The 15,241-nt window shown below is 41.6% G+C and overlaps 1 protein-coding gene across 1 annotated transcript in view; it reads right to left on the reverse strand.

Annotated features, from left to right (window-relative positions):
* The window catches only part of MYH9 (myosin heavy chain 9), a 75,125-nt gene that overhangs the window by 35,821 nt on the left and 24,063 nt on the right, over positions 1 to 15,241 (reverse strand). The window contains exons 4-21 of the mRNA XM_053721373.1: positions 12,695 to 12,722; positions 12,359 to 12,452; positions 7,627 to 7,719; positions 6,860 to 6,923; positions 5,348 to 5,446; positions 5,080 to 5,223; positions 4,536 to 4,631; positions 4,142 to 4,260; positions 3,896 to 4,048; positions 3,444 to 3,617; positions 3,175 to 3,348; positions 2,405 to 2,519; positions 1,335 to 1,528; positions 1,138 to 1,259; positions 990 to 1,059; positions 719 to 879; positions 401 to 509; positions 182 to 313 (exon numbers count right to left, since the gene is read on the reverse strand). Of these exons, the coding sequence (XP_053577348.1) occupies positions 182 to 313; positions 401 to 509; positions 719 to 879; positions 990 to 1,059; positions 1,138 to 1,259; positions 1,335 to 1,528; positions 2,405 to 2,519; positions 3,175 to 3,348; positions 3,444 to 3,617; positions 3,896 to 4,048; positions 4,142 to 4,260; positions 4,536 to 4,631; positions 5,080 to 5,223; positions 5,348 to 5,446; positions 6,860 to 6,923; positions 7,627 to 7,719; positions 12,359 to 12,452; positions 12,695 to 12,722 (2,141 nt within the window). The remainder of the gene's footprint in view (positions 1 to 181; positions 314 to 400; positions 510 to 718; positions 880 to 989; positions 1,060 to 1,137; positions 1,260 to 1,334; positions 1,529 to 2,404; positions 2,520 to 3,174; positions 3,349 to 3,443; positions 3,618 to 3,895; positions 4,049 to 4,141; positions 4,261 to 4,535; positions 4,632 to 5,079; positions 5,224 to 5,347; positions 5,447 to 6,859; positions 6,924 to 7,626; positions 7,720 to 12,358; positions 12,453 to 12,694; positions 12,723 to 15,241) is intronic.

Raw genomic sequence — 15,241 nt, forward strand, 5'->3', positions numbered from 1 at the left:
GGACAGTAGACAAAAACTTGCTTAATCGCTTTAGAATTATTGACCTGACTGGACACAGACTACGTAGAAGCATTGGCACCAAGGTCAATTATAACAAGAGCCTAACAAAAGGAAGCTGTTAGGTGCAGCCTGTCCAGCAAACCAGGAATTAAGGGGCATTAGTTGGACGCAACGCTCTCACCTGTTGCTGCAGATGCTCCATTTCTGAGATTTTCTGTTCAGAAGAAACCTGGAGATCTTTCACCTTCTGAAGCTCCACATCTTTTGCAAGCAACTCTTCATCAAATCTATTTGCTTGAAGAAGCGGCTTAACCTGAATGGGGCAAAACACCATGTTTACAGCCGCACATTATGTGAAGTAGAGTGGCTGCAAAAGATTTAACATTGAACCCTCACTCACTTTTGTGAACAGCCGCCACCACTGCCAGTTCCTAAGTTTGAGATAAGCAGCACAGTTCCTCTGGATCACTTTCATGGCTGTCAACTGCTGCTGTCGTTTGGCAAAAGCTCTGCAGAAAAAAAAAAAAAAAAAGTCACATTAAACCATATCAGTGTGCAAGACTGAGGTCATAAGTACTGGGGTAGTTTGAGGGGCAGAGGATTGATTACAGCCCCTGGTTAAAATCTACATTTAATACTCATGCCGAACAATAAGGCTGTGAAGAACAGTCTCTATTCACAATGTCAACAAAGGTCTTCCCGGCCGGGCAAAACTTACTTTCTAGCCACGTAGCCCCTGCACCAGGCCTGGAAGCTGATTATTACATCTGTAATCTTCAAGTCTCGCTCCTCCTCCAAGTGAGCCAGGACACCTGCTCGGAAGAAGACTTTGCTCTGCCCAATGCGGTACAAGTTGGAGTCCAACTCCAGAGCTTTTATCTGAAAATTTCAAGCAGAAGAGCAGCACGTTTTACAATATGCATCACCTAAATACCCTGAAAAAGTTTAGGAAGCGCTTTATATTGCCTGTGGCTGATCCTAGAACTTACCATGAGCACGCATGCCTGCTTTCCATCCATAAAGCCTTTAGGGATAGAGTTTGGCGTCAGAATTTCATATCTGGAAGTATAGAAAACATTATAAAAGGAGCACTGTGCAGGTCAGACAATCATGTTTTGTCTAGTGAAGTCATTCTACCTTTGCCTAAATTCCTGGAAGACAACCCTGTTGGGGAACCCCTGCCTGCAGATTCTGATACCCTCCAGAACACCATTGCAGCGTAACTGATCCAGCACAAGATGGGCGTCAAGTTTACCAGCCTGCAAGGGAGAATTTATTCTTGGTTATCGAATGCTACAAATGCTGAAAGTCGGCTTCTTTGCAGCAGTATATACCTTTTTCTCGTGATTAGGAATAATGCAACGGACAAAGTTTGGGTTGGTGTTCCTGAGAGTGGCCATCAGCTTGGATAGTTGTTCTTTGTACAGCTGGCCAACGGTACGGAACATCCCCTTCCTGGTCTTGAATGCACCATGGAGAGCTGTGTCACCCATGCCGGCAACCTGATCCAAACCCACAATTCGGTCGACTGCGGAGGATAAGGGAAGATTCTCAACATTAAGCAGTAAGTGTGCAGAGCCCAAATGACCTTCAAGATCACAAGGGTACAGGTTTCCCATTTAAGTGTCCTCTCATGTCCATAAAACAGAATAGTCGCTACTGGTTAGGCAGTAACAAATACTCATAGAAAGGAAAGAGGGAAGACCGCCTGTAAAGAAAAAAGATCACTCAACAACATAAACCTAACATTACACAAGTGGCTGCGGAATCAGATACCGCCATGCACACAGGGTGCTGCTGGTCGCTGTCTCAAGTGCTCAGTCTTTTGTAACACACACAGGTCCGATAAGATGGGGAGTGGGCACCTGCTCATAGGAACAAGTCATGCATAGTGCAACTAGTTGACCCTGAAACTTACCAAGTTTATAGGCCGCACACACTACTCAGCCTCCCCTTACCCTTCTGTACATACACAGAATCAAGTCATTGCTTTGCGCCACTGTCACCTTACCAACAAGTCAATAGGTTTTTGCCACTGCCGCCGACTCACACTGGTCTCAACCAGCTATGAGCCAACTGAGTCGTGTCACTGCACGCAGCAGAAAATCTACACAAATTGTTGTAGTGTGGAAGCTGTGTGAGCAGTGTGTGTATAAAACCAAATTCAGGCATGTGAGGAGCCACACCATGCACTACAATACCTGACGCCATCCATCACTTCTACAGGGGATGCCCATTATTTCCGCAGATCTAAGGAGGAGAGGACGGATGTGAAGAGGAAGTAAGGGACTGGGGGAAGGGAGGGGAGGAAGCAAGCCAGAGGGCCTGTCACATCCGGTTACTCTGCAAAAGGAAATCATGTTCTGCTGAAAGAGCTTCAGAATCACTCAGCTAAAAGACTTACCATCTTTCCACAGCTCAGACACAAATTTATCAGACGACTGGTTCAGCAGTGTGGCCACGTTGTCATTAAGCGGGTCCATATTCTTCATTAGCCACTCGTCAGCCTTGTAATCTACCTGCACACAGTTTAAAAGGAACCATATTAAGCAGAGAACATTTACAGGGCAGCACAAACTCACGATTAAACTCTAAGACAAATTTACAAACAACCCTGACATGTAATTCTTTATGCTGCTGTTCCTCTGTACAAATTAAACTTAAGTTCTAACAACTGAAGGCTTATACTGTGCTGAATATGTGTGTTATTTCATTTAAAAGCATAGGTGATGCAATCCCACTTCAGCAGCTTGGGCTGTGGTCCCACCAAGGACAAAATATATTACAAAATTCGGCCACAATACAGACCATCAAACTGTATGATTAACAAGTGGTTATGTGCCCACTGACTTGTCAAACAGTGTTGCTACCTGCCAAGAACTATTGCATCAGACTGCATGATGGGGGTGCGGTGCCAAATATGAAATTCTGTGGTAGATATGGTAAGTCAATACCTCAAACAGGTGACGTTTGTCCCTTCACACATTCTACAGGATTTTAGGTTCCACTATTACAAGAAACTTTTCCACCCCCTGGCTCTTGTCACCACACACCCAACAAGCACAGTACTGGTACTACGATGGATCAGTCTAGTAAGTCCCTATCCATTTGGGTCTACTGACAGTTAGAAAACCAAAGCAAGCCTTCAGGGCAGCAGCTGTGTGGGCACCTTACCTTGCCAGCATAATGCATGATGCAGAAATCTGCTTTGTCTTTTAGCTGTTTGGGTCTTTGGAACTTAGAATGGGTTCCTTGTTCTTGTATCACTTTCTCCACAAAACTCTTGTCTGTGGCTTTTGGGAACCAACATTCTTCATCAAGGAGAGCCAGAATACCAGGGGGACCGGCCTGCAAAGACAACAGGTTATAGTGGTACGCTGAGCTTGGTGCATCAGGTGCACAGCTGCCAGAGCTACAGCAGTAACACTTGGAAAACAACTCACAGGTCTTTCAATAAGGTCAATACAAGGCTGAAGGTCCAGCCCAAAATCTATGAAGTTCCACTCAATGCCTTCACGCTGATACTCCTCTTGCTCCAGGATGAACATTGTGTGGTTGAAGAGCTGCTGAAGCTTCTCGTTCGTGTAGTTGATGCAGAGTTGCTCAAACGAATTTAGCTGCAAAAGAGGGTATTGCATACATAATTTCCCTGTTACTACCTCTAACACATTCTTCAGACACCCCCGTCTATGGTAAATACTTAACGGTAAGATGCCGACCTAGATATCACATATGAGGGTGTGTATATATTTAAATAAAAAAAAATGCGCCACGTGTATGAAAGAGTATGTGGGGAGAACATTAAATACATTTATTTAAATAGAAGACATGTTTTGAGAGCCCAGAACAAGACCTAACATCTTTTATTAAGGCAAAGCCAGCATATAGCAGTTACCTCAAAGATCTCAAATCCAGCAATGTCCAGGATCCCAATAAAGGAGGCGCCTTGGCGCTTTGTCTTATCCAGAGCTTTATTGATTCTCATCACAAGCCAGCGGAACAAACGCTCATATGTGGCTTTGGCTAGGGCCTCAATTGCAAAGTCTGCCTGAAGAGACAAATAAATCCGGTAACCAGATGTTTAACAGGAGTGAGCAGTTACGGTTCTTTCACGATCCAGGTTAGGTAGAAATTCACTTACCTGCTCCTTAGTCTGAGCTTTCTGAACATAATCTCGCCCAACCTTTATCCTGGGCAGGAGGATTGCTCGGGTGAAATCATTAACGTTTATTCCCAGGAGGTGACTAACTTTCTGTGCAGCTGCATAAAAACAACAAGCTGTTAATTTACCAACACTTACCCATAGAGAGGTCTGTTAGACCATCTGCATCGTAACACACACACAAGGCTTTATTTAGGGATATTATATAAACAGGTGTTTCAGACTTCTCTAAAACTCCAGGTCCATAACCTGACGGCCAGTTTTATTAGAGACAACAAATTAACAATACGTGAGTGAAGGTTTATGAGATCACGGTGTTGCCCACTCTTGCTACTTACTCACACAAACTTGGCAGCTAAAGTGAGCACCTTACCAGTGTTATCAGGCATGGAAGCCTGGTCTGTGTTTCGCTCCTTCTTGAACATAATGTTGCCCAACTGTAAGACTCCTGAAACCACACGCAGCATACCTGCAACACAGGACAAGTGTCAGATGCTAAATAGAGGGGCCGCTTGATTCCCACAAGGTTCAAGGTTGTTTGGGGGCTACTTTGGTACCTATGTGAGAGGTACAAACTATAGGTTGAGGTTGCATTCCAAATTATTTAAAAATTAATTGGATCCTGTTGGAAAAAAAAAACGTAATACAAACATTTGTTTACTTGTTGACCATGAGCCCGGTATTTGCTCATAGGCTTTTCTGTGTGTGACTCAGATGTTGCCTATACAGAGCACTGACCATTTACTGTGTGAGAAGCAGTGGTCAGGTGCCTAGTCTCATTTATCTGGGTGCAGATCTATTTCCCACACATTATTATAGCGAAGCTAATAAAAAAGGGACTAAGTGGTACATGAGGGTGAGAACCACAGGGACCTACACAGCGGTACATGGCACGTGAGGGTGAGAAAGGCACATACCCAGCTGCTCATCATCAGGGATGGACATAATCTTCATTGCATCCATAGTCTCTTGGAAGAGGTCTTTGTCCTGCTGACCGGGTATGGTGACGTGCCCATTGGACAAAAAGCGGTATTTGTTATAGGCCTCCAGCAGAAGATCAGCTGAAATTGAGAAGCAAGTCAGTGAACCGTGTCAATCTGCATTTCAGATTAGCAGAGAGGTATTATGAGGTTTAATGTTACAGCACATTAAGAACTTGTACTGATAATGATGGGAGGGACCTACCTTTCAGGTGCTCCCCTGCTCCAGACATCAGATAGTAAAAAATGTGAAAAGTCCGTTCATCTTTGGCCTGACGAATGGCACGAGACTTTTCTAGGAGATCTTGGATCAAGTGAAGGCAAATCTATTGTGCTCAGAGACAATGTGCTGTACAAAACACACCTAACACTAGATGGTCACTCCCTTGACCTGATCTTTAGCTATCTATGCACAATGTCAAACTTCACAAACTCCCCTTTTCCTCTAACCATCATCTCCTCACTTGCAACATCACATCCCTCCAACTCTCCCTCCTACTCACACCAAACTTCACAGAAGCATCAAGTCATTAGATCAGCAACAGTTTGCTTGCTTTCTCGAACCTCTCCTCGCCTTTTTCCTGCCCTGACCAATCTATCCGCCACTATAATTACACCCTTACATCGGTCCTTGACAATCTGGCCCCTCCTACCATAGCGCGGCAATCACATGCTCATCCTCAGCCCTGGCACACTCCTGACTTGTACCTACGCAGATGTTCACGTACTGCTGAGCGGCACAGGAGATCTCGGATTACAGCCGACTTTCTACAAATTCATCTTTCACTCCTACTATTCTGCCCTTAATCTCTCTAAGCAACATTACTTCTCTACTCTTTCTTCAAACCCAAAACTTCTGTTCAACACTTTCAACACTTCTCCGCCCAAGCCCACCTCCTAATACAAATTTCTCTCTCAGCTCAAGATTTTGCCAGCTACTTGGGGGGGGGGAGACTCCATCAGAAAAGTTTCTACCCTTATACTATCCTCTCACCTCAGTACCTGTCCCCTCAAACACATCCCCCCTCCCATCTACTCCCCTCCCTCTCCTCTTACTCCTATATTTACATTTTCAACCTCTCCCTCAGTACCGGTATATGTCCCTTAAACATGCATTAGTCACACCCTCAAAAAAAACCTCTTGATCCAACCTCCCCATCCAACTACTGCCCTATTTCCATACTCCCTCTTGCCTCAAAGCTTTTTGAAAAGTTACTATACGCACGACTATCCCATTTCCTTAAATTAAACGCCCTCCTTGACCCACTGCAATCTGAATTTCGTGAGGTGCTGAGAGTATGCACGCACATGCGAAGTGTCTAGGTGCGACAGACTGCATGGCCCAGAGTGTACGTGCGTGTCTACTTGTGACAAGACTGACATTGTGTGCGCATGTGATGTATTTACGTGCGACAAGACAATGTGGCAGAGTGGACATGTGCATTTTGGGGCATGGTTTTGAGTACAACACTGAGCACAATCTCATGTGAAGCAGTGTGTACGCATATATGTGGAACAAACCACAATACAAATATGTAGATAAAATAGGTGAATATATTACACAAGCTGCTTTACTTGAGCGCCCACACTCCAGTGACCCCCCCCCCCCCCCTTGAATACCGTTCCCGTGTATCTTGTACATTTAGTGTGCGAGACGCTAGTTGTTATACAAAGGACCAATATATTGGGTGTTAAGCTAGTCGGTACACAAGGATACAGGTTTCAATGTTGGCTCCAACAATGTAGCCGTTCACATCAAAATTAATGCGAATAAATTTGCCCTGGAGAAGAAACAAAAGGACAGATTAAGTTGACAGAAGTGAAGAGACCTGTGCAGAGGTGTTGGGGCGATAAACACATTAATACGTTACTAGACAGCTGTGTATACAGGATTTATAATGTTACACTTGGTGACAGGATCTAGGAAATGCCCAACACCAGGAAAAAAAAAAAAAAAAACATTTAAAAAAAATACCTTGTGGTTTCTGAGCACCTTCTGAACTCAGTGCCCACGGAACAGCAGATTTAACATTTACTGCCAGATACCTTAACAGTGCTCTTCTCAGGACCTTTTTAGTGGTTGCACCACCAGGCTGATTTTACTGACCACACAGCTAATATTTAGCGAAAATTTGCTATTAGAAATAATCAATTTTTATTGCACAAATCATTAACCTCTTAAGGACATGACATAATTTTTCAGTCATAAAACAATTGAGCAAACTGAAAGCTGTGTCCTTAAAGGGTTAAACACATTTATGGATTTTTGGATAATATTACACTGCCCCACACTGCTTCATAATGCCACCCGGCTGGCAACATTTTCTATTGAGAACACAGCTTAAATCATGTTATATACATATCTGACACTGTCAGCTCTTAATATTGTACAGCTATATCTTTCATTATTCCGTGATGCTGCATGGTTAGCGCTTCTCAAAAGAACCTAATGAGAAACCGTTTCTTCACAAAAGAGTTACTTACAAATCGGGACGAGTTGTCGTTCTTCACAGTCTTGGCATTACCAAAGGCCTCCAGAATAGGGTTAGCTTGCAGTAACTGGCGCTCCAGCTCCCCCTGTGTTACACAACGGCACAGAGAACACTTAATTAGTTGCAAACAGAGATAACTTAGAAAATTAAATAAATCTGGGACATTGTGTCACGTATGTGGTGGTTACACAAGGACATGAGGCTAAACTGCTTCATACCAGTGTTCATAAAGTGCTCATAGTAAGACGTGGTATAATACGCAGCATCAAACAAGAGACCACGAACACTACTGATACTCTGCATTCAGCTTGGTCTGATTCACAACTTCACATGCTCTGCGGTAACCTACTGCTGGGGTTTATGCATTATATAAATACACAGCACATGCACTGCTGTAACCTACTGCTGGGGTTTATGCATTGCATTATATAAATACACAGCACATGCACTGCTGTAACCTACTGCTGGGGTTTATGCATTATATAAATACACAGCACATGCACTGCTGTAACCTACTGCTGGGGTTTATGCATTATATAATTACACAGCACATGCACTGCTGTAACCTACTGCTGGGGTTTATGCATTATATAATTACACAGCACATGCACTGCTGTAACCTACTGCTGGGGTTTATGCATTATATAATTACACAGCACATGCACTGCGGTAACCTACTGCTGGGGTTTATGCATTATATAATTACACAGCACATGCACTGCTGTAACCTACTGCTGGGGTTTATGCATTATATAAATACACAGCACATGCACTGCTGTAACCTACTGCTGGGGTTTATGCATTATATAAATACACAGCACATGGACTGCTGTAACCTACTGCTGGGGTTTATGCATTATATAATTACACAGCACATGCACTGCGGTAACCTACTGCTGGGGTTTATGCATTATATAATTACACAGCACATGCACTGCTGTAACCTACTGCTGGGGTTTATGCATTATATAAATACACAGCACATGGACTGCTGTAACCTACTGCTGGGGTTTATGCATTATATAATTACACAGCACATGCACTGCTGTAACCTACTGCTGGGGTTTATGCATTATATAAATACACAGCACATGCACTGCTGTAACCTACTGCTGGGGTTTATGCATTATATAATTACACAGCACATGCACTGCTGTAACCTACTGCTGGGGTTTATGCATTATATAATTACACAGCACATGCACTGCTGTAACCTACTGCTGGGGTTTATGCATTATATAATTACACAGCACATGCACTGCTGTAACCTACTGCTGGGGTTTATGCATTATATAATTACACAGCACATGCACTGCTGTAACCTACTGCTGGGGTTTATGCATTATATAATTACACAGAACATGCACTGCTGTAACCTACTGCTGGGGTTTATGCATTATATAATTACACAGCACATGCACTGCTGTAACCTACTGCTGGGGTTTATGCATTATATAATTACACAGCACATGCACTGCTGTAACCTACTGCTGGGGTTTATGCATTATATAATTACACAGCACATGCACTGCTGTAACCTACTGCTGGGGTTTATGCATTATATAATTACACAGCACATGCACTGCTGTAACCTACTGCTGGGGTTTATGCATTATATAAATACACAGCACATGCACTGCTGTAACCTACTGCTGGGGTTTATGCATTATATAATTACACAGCACATGCTCTGCGGTAACCTACTGCTGGGGTTTATGCATTATATAAATACACAGCACATGCACTGCTGTAACCTACTGCTGGGGTTTATGCATTATATAATTACACAGCACATGCACTGCTGTAACCTACTGCTGGGGTTTATGCATTATATAATTACACAGCACATGCACTGCGGTAACCTACTGCTGGGGTTTATGCATTATATAATTACACAGCACATGCACTGCGGTAACCTACTGCTGGGGTTTATGCATTATATAATTACACAGCACATGCACTGCTGTAACCTACTGCTGGGGTTTATGCATTATATAATTACACAGCACATGCACTGCTGTAACCTACTGCTGGGGTTTATGCATTATATAAATACACAGCACATGCACTGCTGTAACCTACTGCTGGGGTTTATGCATTATATAAATACACAGCACATGCACTGCGGTAACCTACTGCTGGGGTTTATGCATTATATAATTACACAGCACATGCACTGCTGTAACCTACTGCTGGGGTTTATGCATTATATAATTACACAGCACATGCACTGCTGTAACCTACTGCTGGGGTTTATGCATTATATAATTACACAGCACATGCACTGCTGTAACCTACTGCTGGGGTTTATGCATTATATAATTACACAGCACATGCACTGCTGTAACCTACTGCTGGGGTTTATGCATTATATAATTACACAGCACATGCACTGCTGTAACCTACTGCTGGGGTTTATGCATTATATAAATACACAGCACATGCACTGCGGTAACCTACTGCTGGGGTTTATGCATTATATAATTACACAGCACATGCACTGCTGTAACCTACTGCTGGGGTTTATGCATTATATAAATACACAGCACATGCACTGCGGTAACCTACTGCTGGGGTTTATGCATTATATAAATACACAGCACATGCACTGCTGTAACCTACTGCTGGGGTTTATGCATTATATAAATACACAGCACATGCACTGCGGTAACCTACTGCTGGGGTTTATGCATTATATAAATACACAGCACATGCTCTGCTGTAACCTACTGCTGGGGTTTATGCATTATATAAATACACAGCACATGCACTGCGGTAGTCGTTAACCTACCGCTGGGGTTTATTAGTTGCATAAAAACTATCACAGCACAGAGGGTGGCAGACCCCAGATGTTCTGCTGTCACACAAGTCTGATGCTGGGGTTTGTGAGACACATATTTAGTACTGTTAAAAAAAAAAAAAAACACACCACATACCATCATCCGATGAGCTTGTGCACACTGCCTGTACACAAACAGTCTCATTGGAAGGAAAACAAGGGGCCCCAGAAACCCCAGGACAGCAGCTGGCTTCCATCAGCAGTCTGCACTCCCCCCTGACATGTTTGTTTACACGATACAAGTCAGAGCTGGCACAAGTTACCCAGCATCCCCCACACAACTCACACACAGGAGAGGGAAGAAATAAAGCACCCGAGGTCGTCACACTTGGAGCTGCAGCGTTCACAGGCTAAGCACTAAACCTTAAAAGGACTTTTGTTCCTTCTATAACACTTCTGTGCTTCATAAAACAAGCTTTTCATTTTTATGCTCATTCACTTGTCTTCCAAGAGAACTGGCCCTATCAGATACTAATTCTGTGATACTAATTCTGTGATACTAATTCTGTGATACTAATTCTGTGATACTAATTCTGTGATACTAATTCTGTGATACTAATTCTGTGATACTAATTCTGTGATACTAATTCTGTGATACTAATTCTGTGATACTAATTCTGTGATACTAATTCTGTGATACTAATTCTGTGATACTAATTCTGTGATACTAATTCTGTGATACTAATTCTGTGATACTAATTCTGTGATACTAATTCTGTGATACTAATTCTGTGATACTAATTCTGTGATACTAATTCTGTGATACTAATTCTGTGATACTAATTCTGTGATACTAATTCTGTGATACTAATTCTGTGATACTAATTCTGTGATACTAATTCTGTGATACTAATTCTGTGATACTAATTCTGTGATACTAATTCTGTGATACTAATTCTGTGATACTAATTCTGTGATACTAATTCTGTGATACTAATTCTGTGATACTAATTCTGTGATACTAATTCTGTGATACTAATTCTGTGATACTAATTCTGTGATACTAATTCTGTGATACTAATTCTGTGATACTAATTCTGTGATACTAGTGTTAGTTGTGCACCAAACATGCATCTTCTGTATAAACAGCTTTAATGTGACCTTCTGCTATGTACAAACTTAACCTAACGTGCATGTGAGAGCAGCTTGTGTGTAATGTCCCTTTTAGGGCGCGCTAAACTTACAGCGAGTTTCAGAGCATCTCCCTTTACAGTGCACAGCAGCTTCACACTGCAGTTAAGCACTAGCCTGAGACATAATGCTTGTGTTTTAAAAGGGACAGTAAACCTTTCAATTTCCTCTTCCTCTTGTGTAGATCGTACTGAACTATATATTTGCAGATAAATTCAATTCTGCTCCTTCACAGTAGGTGATTTAATGTGTTTTTTCCCCAAGCCCTCTGTTCGGATAGCATTCAACTATAGGGCTTGCTTAAATTTCCTGACAGTACCTCTGTCGCGAGCGCTCCATGTTTGCGCATATCTATAGCGCTGATAGAGCAAACGTCAGCCATGCTTTTATACCCTGTTTTTGGAAGTGTCAGAAGTAGGTTAATGAAGTTGTGCAAGCGTAAATGGGTTAACGGCACTGCGCTTGTGCTCTGGATCAAGCTTTAATTATGTATGCACAAATTGTGTGACGATAGGGTTCATTTAAAATTAGGAGCCTCTGAAGGAAACTTTAAAAACGGTTAGATTAAGGGAATTACATATGCTTTTAAATGTTAAGTTAAATTTAACCTTAAACAATAGATACTATACAGTATATTAAACTGTTTCATATTAACACTACATATTACATGCCCCCTCACACAACCTGCGTACATACGTTAACAGCACAGTGAACATGCGGGTGGTTTACCGACACTGGCACACAATATACTGACCTGATCCTTTTTGGACTTGTGGGAAGATGCAACATATGCCAAGTACTGGATGACTTTCTTTGTGTTTTCAGTTTTGCCGGCACCAGATTCTCCACTGGAAAATAAAGTTGAGTTAAATAATGCTTTATTGGGACACGTGTAATAACGTGCAGAGCTTGTAATGACCCTCTGTGTCCAGCACTTTACGGTGAAGTAGGTCTGTGCACAAACCAGAAGAAAACCAAAAGCAATGTGCACACACCGACATCTAATGCCTAAAGCGTGAGGGGGCGATGCGCACGCACCGACATCCAATGCGTTCCTCACTGCGCATGCACAGCAAGCAGAGCTACTTACGTGCAGAGGATGGATTGATCTTCTCGATCTGTAATGGAAAAAAATAACTATTAAACTCCCCATATAAAAAAACTAAAGTCAAAATTAAAGAGATAGTCAAGTCCAAAAAACCCTCATGTTTTAAATAGGGCAGTCATTTTAAACAACTTTGCAATTTACTTTTATCACCAATTGTGCTTTGTTCTCTTGGTATTCTTAGTTGAAAGCTAAACATAGGAAGGCTCATATGCTAATTTCTAAGCCCTTGAAGCCCGCCTCTAATCACATGCTTTTTTATTTGCTTATCACAACAGGGGAAAGCTAGTTCATGTAAACCATAGATAACATTGTGATCACGCCCGTGGCTTGTGACAAACTGCACTAATTGGCTAAAATGAAAATCACAGAGGTAAAAAGTATATTAATATAACTGAGATAAGGGGCAGTCTGCAGAGGGTTAGATACAAGGTAATCACAGAGGTAAAAAGTATATTAATATAACTGAGATAAGGGGCAGTCTGCAGAGGCTTAGATACAAGGTAATCACAGAGGTAAAAAGTGTATTAATATAACTGAGATAAGGGGCAGTCTGCAGAGGCTTAGATACAAGGTAATCACAGAGGTAAAAAGTATATTAATATAACAGATAAGGGGCAGTCTGCAGAGGCTTAGATACAAGGTAATCACAGAGGTAAAAAGTGTATTAATATAACTGAGATAAGGGGCAGTCTGCAGAGGCTTAGATACAAGGTAATCACAGAGGTAAAAAGTATATTAATATAACAGATAAGGGGCAGTCTGCAGAGGCTTAGATACAAGGTGATCACAGAGGTAAAAAGTATATTAATATAACAGATAAGGGGCAGTCTGCAGAGGCTTAGATACAAGGTAATCACAGAGGTAAAAAGTATATTAATATAACTGAGATAAGGGGCAGTCTGCAGAGGCTTAGATACAGGGTAATCACAGAGGTAAAAAGTATATTAATATAACTGAGATAAGCAGCAGTCTGCAGAGGCTTAGATACAAGGTAATCACAGAGGTAAAAAGTATATTAATATAACAGAGATAAGGGGCAGTCTGCAGAGGCTTAGATACAGGGTAATCACAGAGGTAAAAAGTATATTAATATAACTGTTGGTTATGCAAAACTGGGGAATGGGTAATAAAGGGATTATCTATCTTTTACAACAACAATTCAGGTGTATACTGTTCCTTTAAGGGACAGGAAACACAAAATGTATCTAATGATTCCGTCAGACATTTAAAGAACTTTCTCATTGTCTTTGTTCTCTTGGTGTAAATCAGGGATGTAAGCTCAGGAGAGAGAACATTTCCGGAGCACTATATGGCAGCACTGTTTCTTGCATGTAAAGTTCCAGACACCTATCTAGGAATCTCCTATTATGAAATTTGCTTTGTTCCCACTGTATTCTTTGAGAAGTGAATTGGAAAATTAAATTATGCTCGGTCTGAATCTCAAAAGAACATTTGTGTTTCATATCCCTTTAATTAAAGGGACATAACACGTTGGGATAGACACAACATAACATGTTAACCCTTTCTTTTTAGTCTCCGATTTGTACAGCTCACTCCCCCCCTCTGGCTGTATCTAATGCGAGACTAACAGTCATTATCTTCTGGAGCAATGCTAGAAGCAAATAAGCTGCTGTCACAATGCCTGTGTTTCTGATGCTAAACACTTATGGGGGGGGGGGAATCAGACTACTCCAGACCGCATGGCTTTTGCTTCCCCCCCCCCCCCCATTTTAAAATACTTGCCAGCAATTTTTAAACATTTTTTTTATGCAAACTATTTACTTAATTAGCCCTTTTAGGATATGCAGAGATCTCAACCTGTTTTATGGCACTTTAATACTAGTCACAAGGGTCTGCAGAAAACACTGACATTTATATACGGCCGGTGTTCTAAAGTAATCCGTATACCCGTAGGAATGTGTATACCTCGTCACTTCGTTTGTCAGCTGGTGGCGCTCACTGCGCTTGCGCTAGAGGCCCAAACTCCTTACAACAGCTGATGAGGAATTATGTGGCACGCGCACGTTACTGGTTACAAAAGCACAATGAACAAGCGGTCTGTCATTGGATTTTGTAACCAGAAAGGGTACTAAATACGGTCAACAAACTCACATACTTTCTTTTGTCAAACAAGTGAATAAAAAAAAATTTAATAAGTTGGTTTCTTAGTCAATTTTTTTGTCAGACTGCTTTAAATTGACTTTAAAATAAAAATATAGGTTTTATTTAAATAATATGATTCATATAATGTAGTTACACAGAGGTGCAATCCCATTATAAAACAATTAAATATACAAACTGTAAAAAAGGGCATACGTTGGCACCAATACAAATATTACTATTATGAATAAGTAACTAATATTTTCAAAGGGTTAATAACCATTGGGCCACTGATTTCACTATGAATATATACAGGGTAGATCCCCCTCCATGCCATGCAATTGTTTTTAGCCTGGCCCAATGGTGTTTTGGGCACAGAAATTGATGCCAACCCAGGCATAGGTGCGCTAAATCTCATTTTTGAATAAG

Source organism: Bombina bombina, chromosome 7 (assembly GCF_027579735.1).
Source record: "Bombina bombina isolate aBomBom1 chromosome 7, aBomBom1.pri, whole genome shotgun sequence".
NCBI classification, from domain to species: domain Eukaryota; kingdom Metazoa; phylum Chordata; class Amphibia; order Anura; family Bombinatoridae; genus Bombina; species Bombina bombina.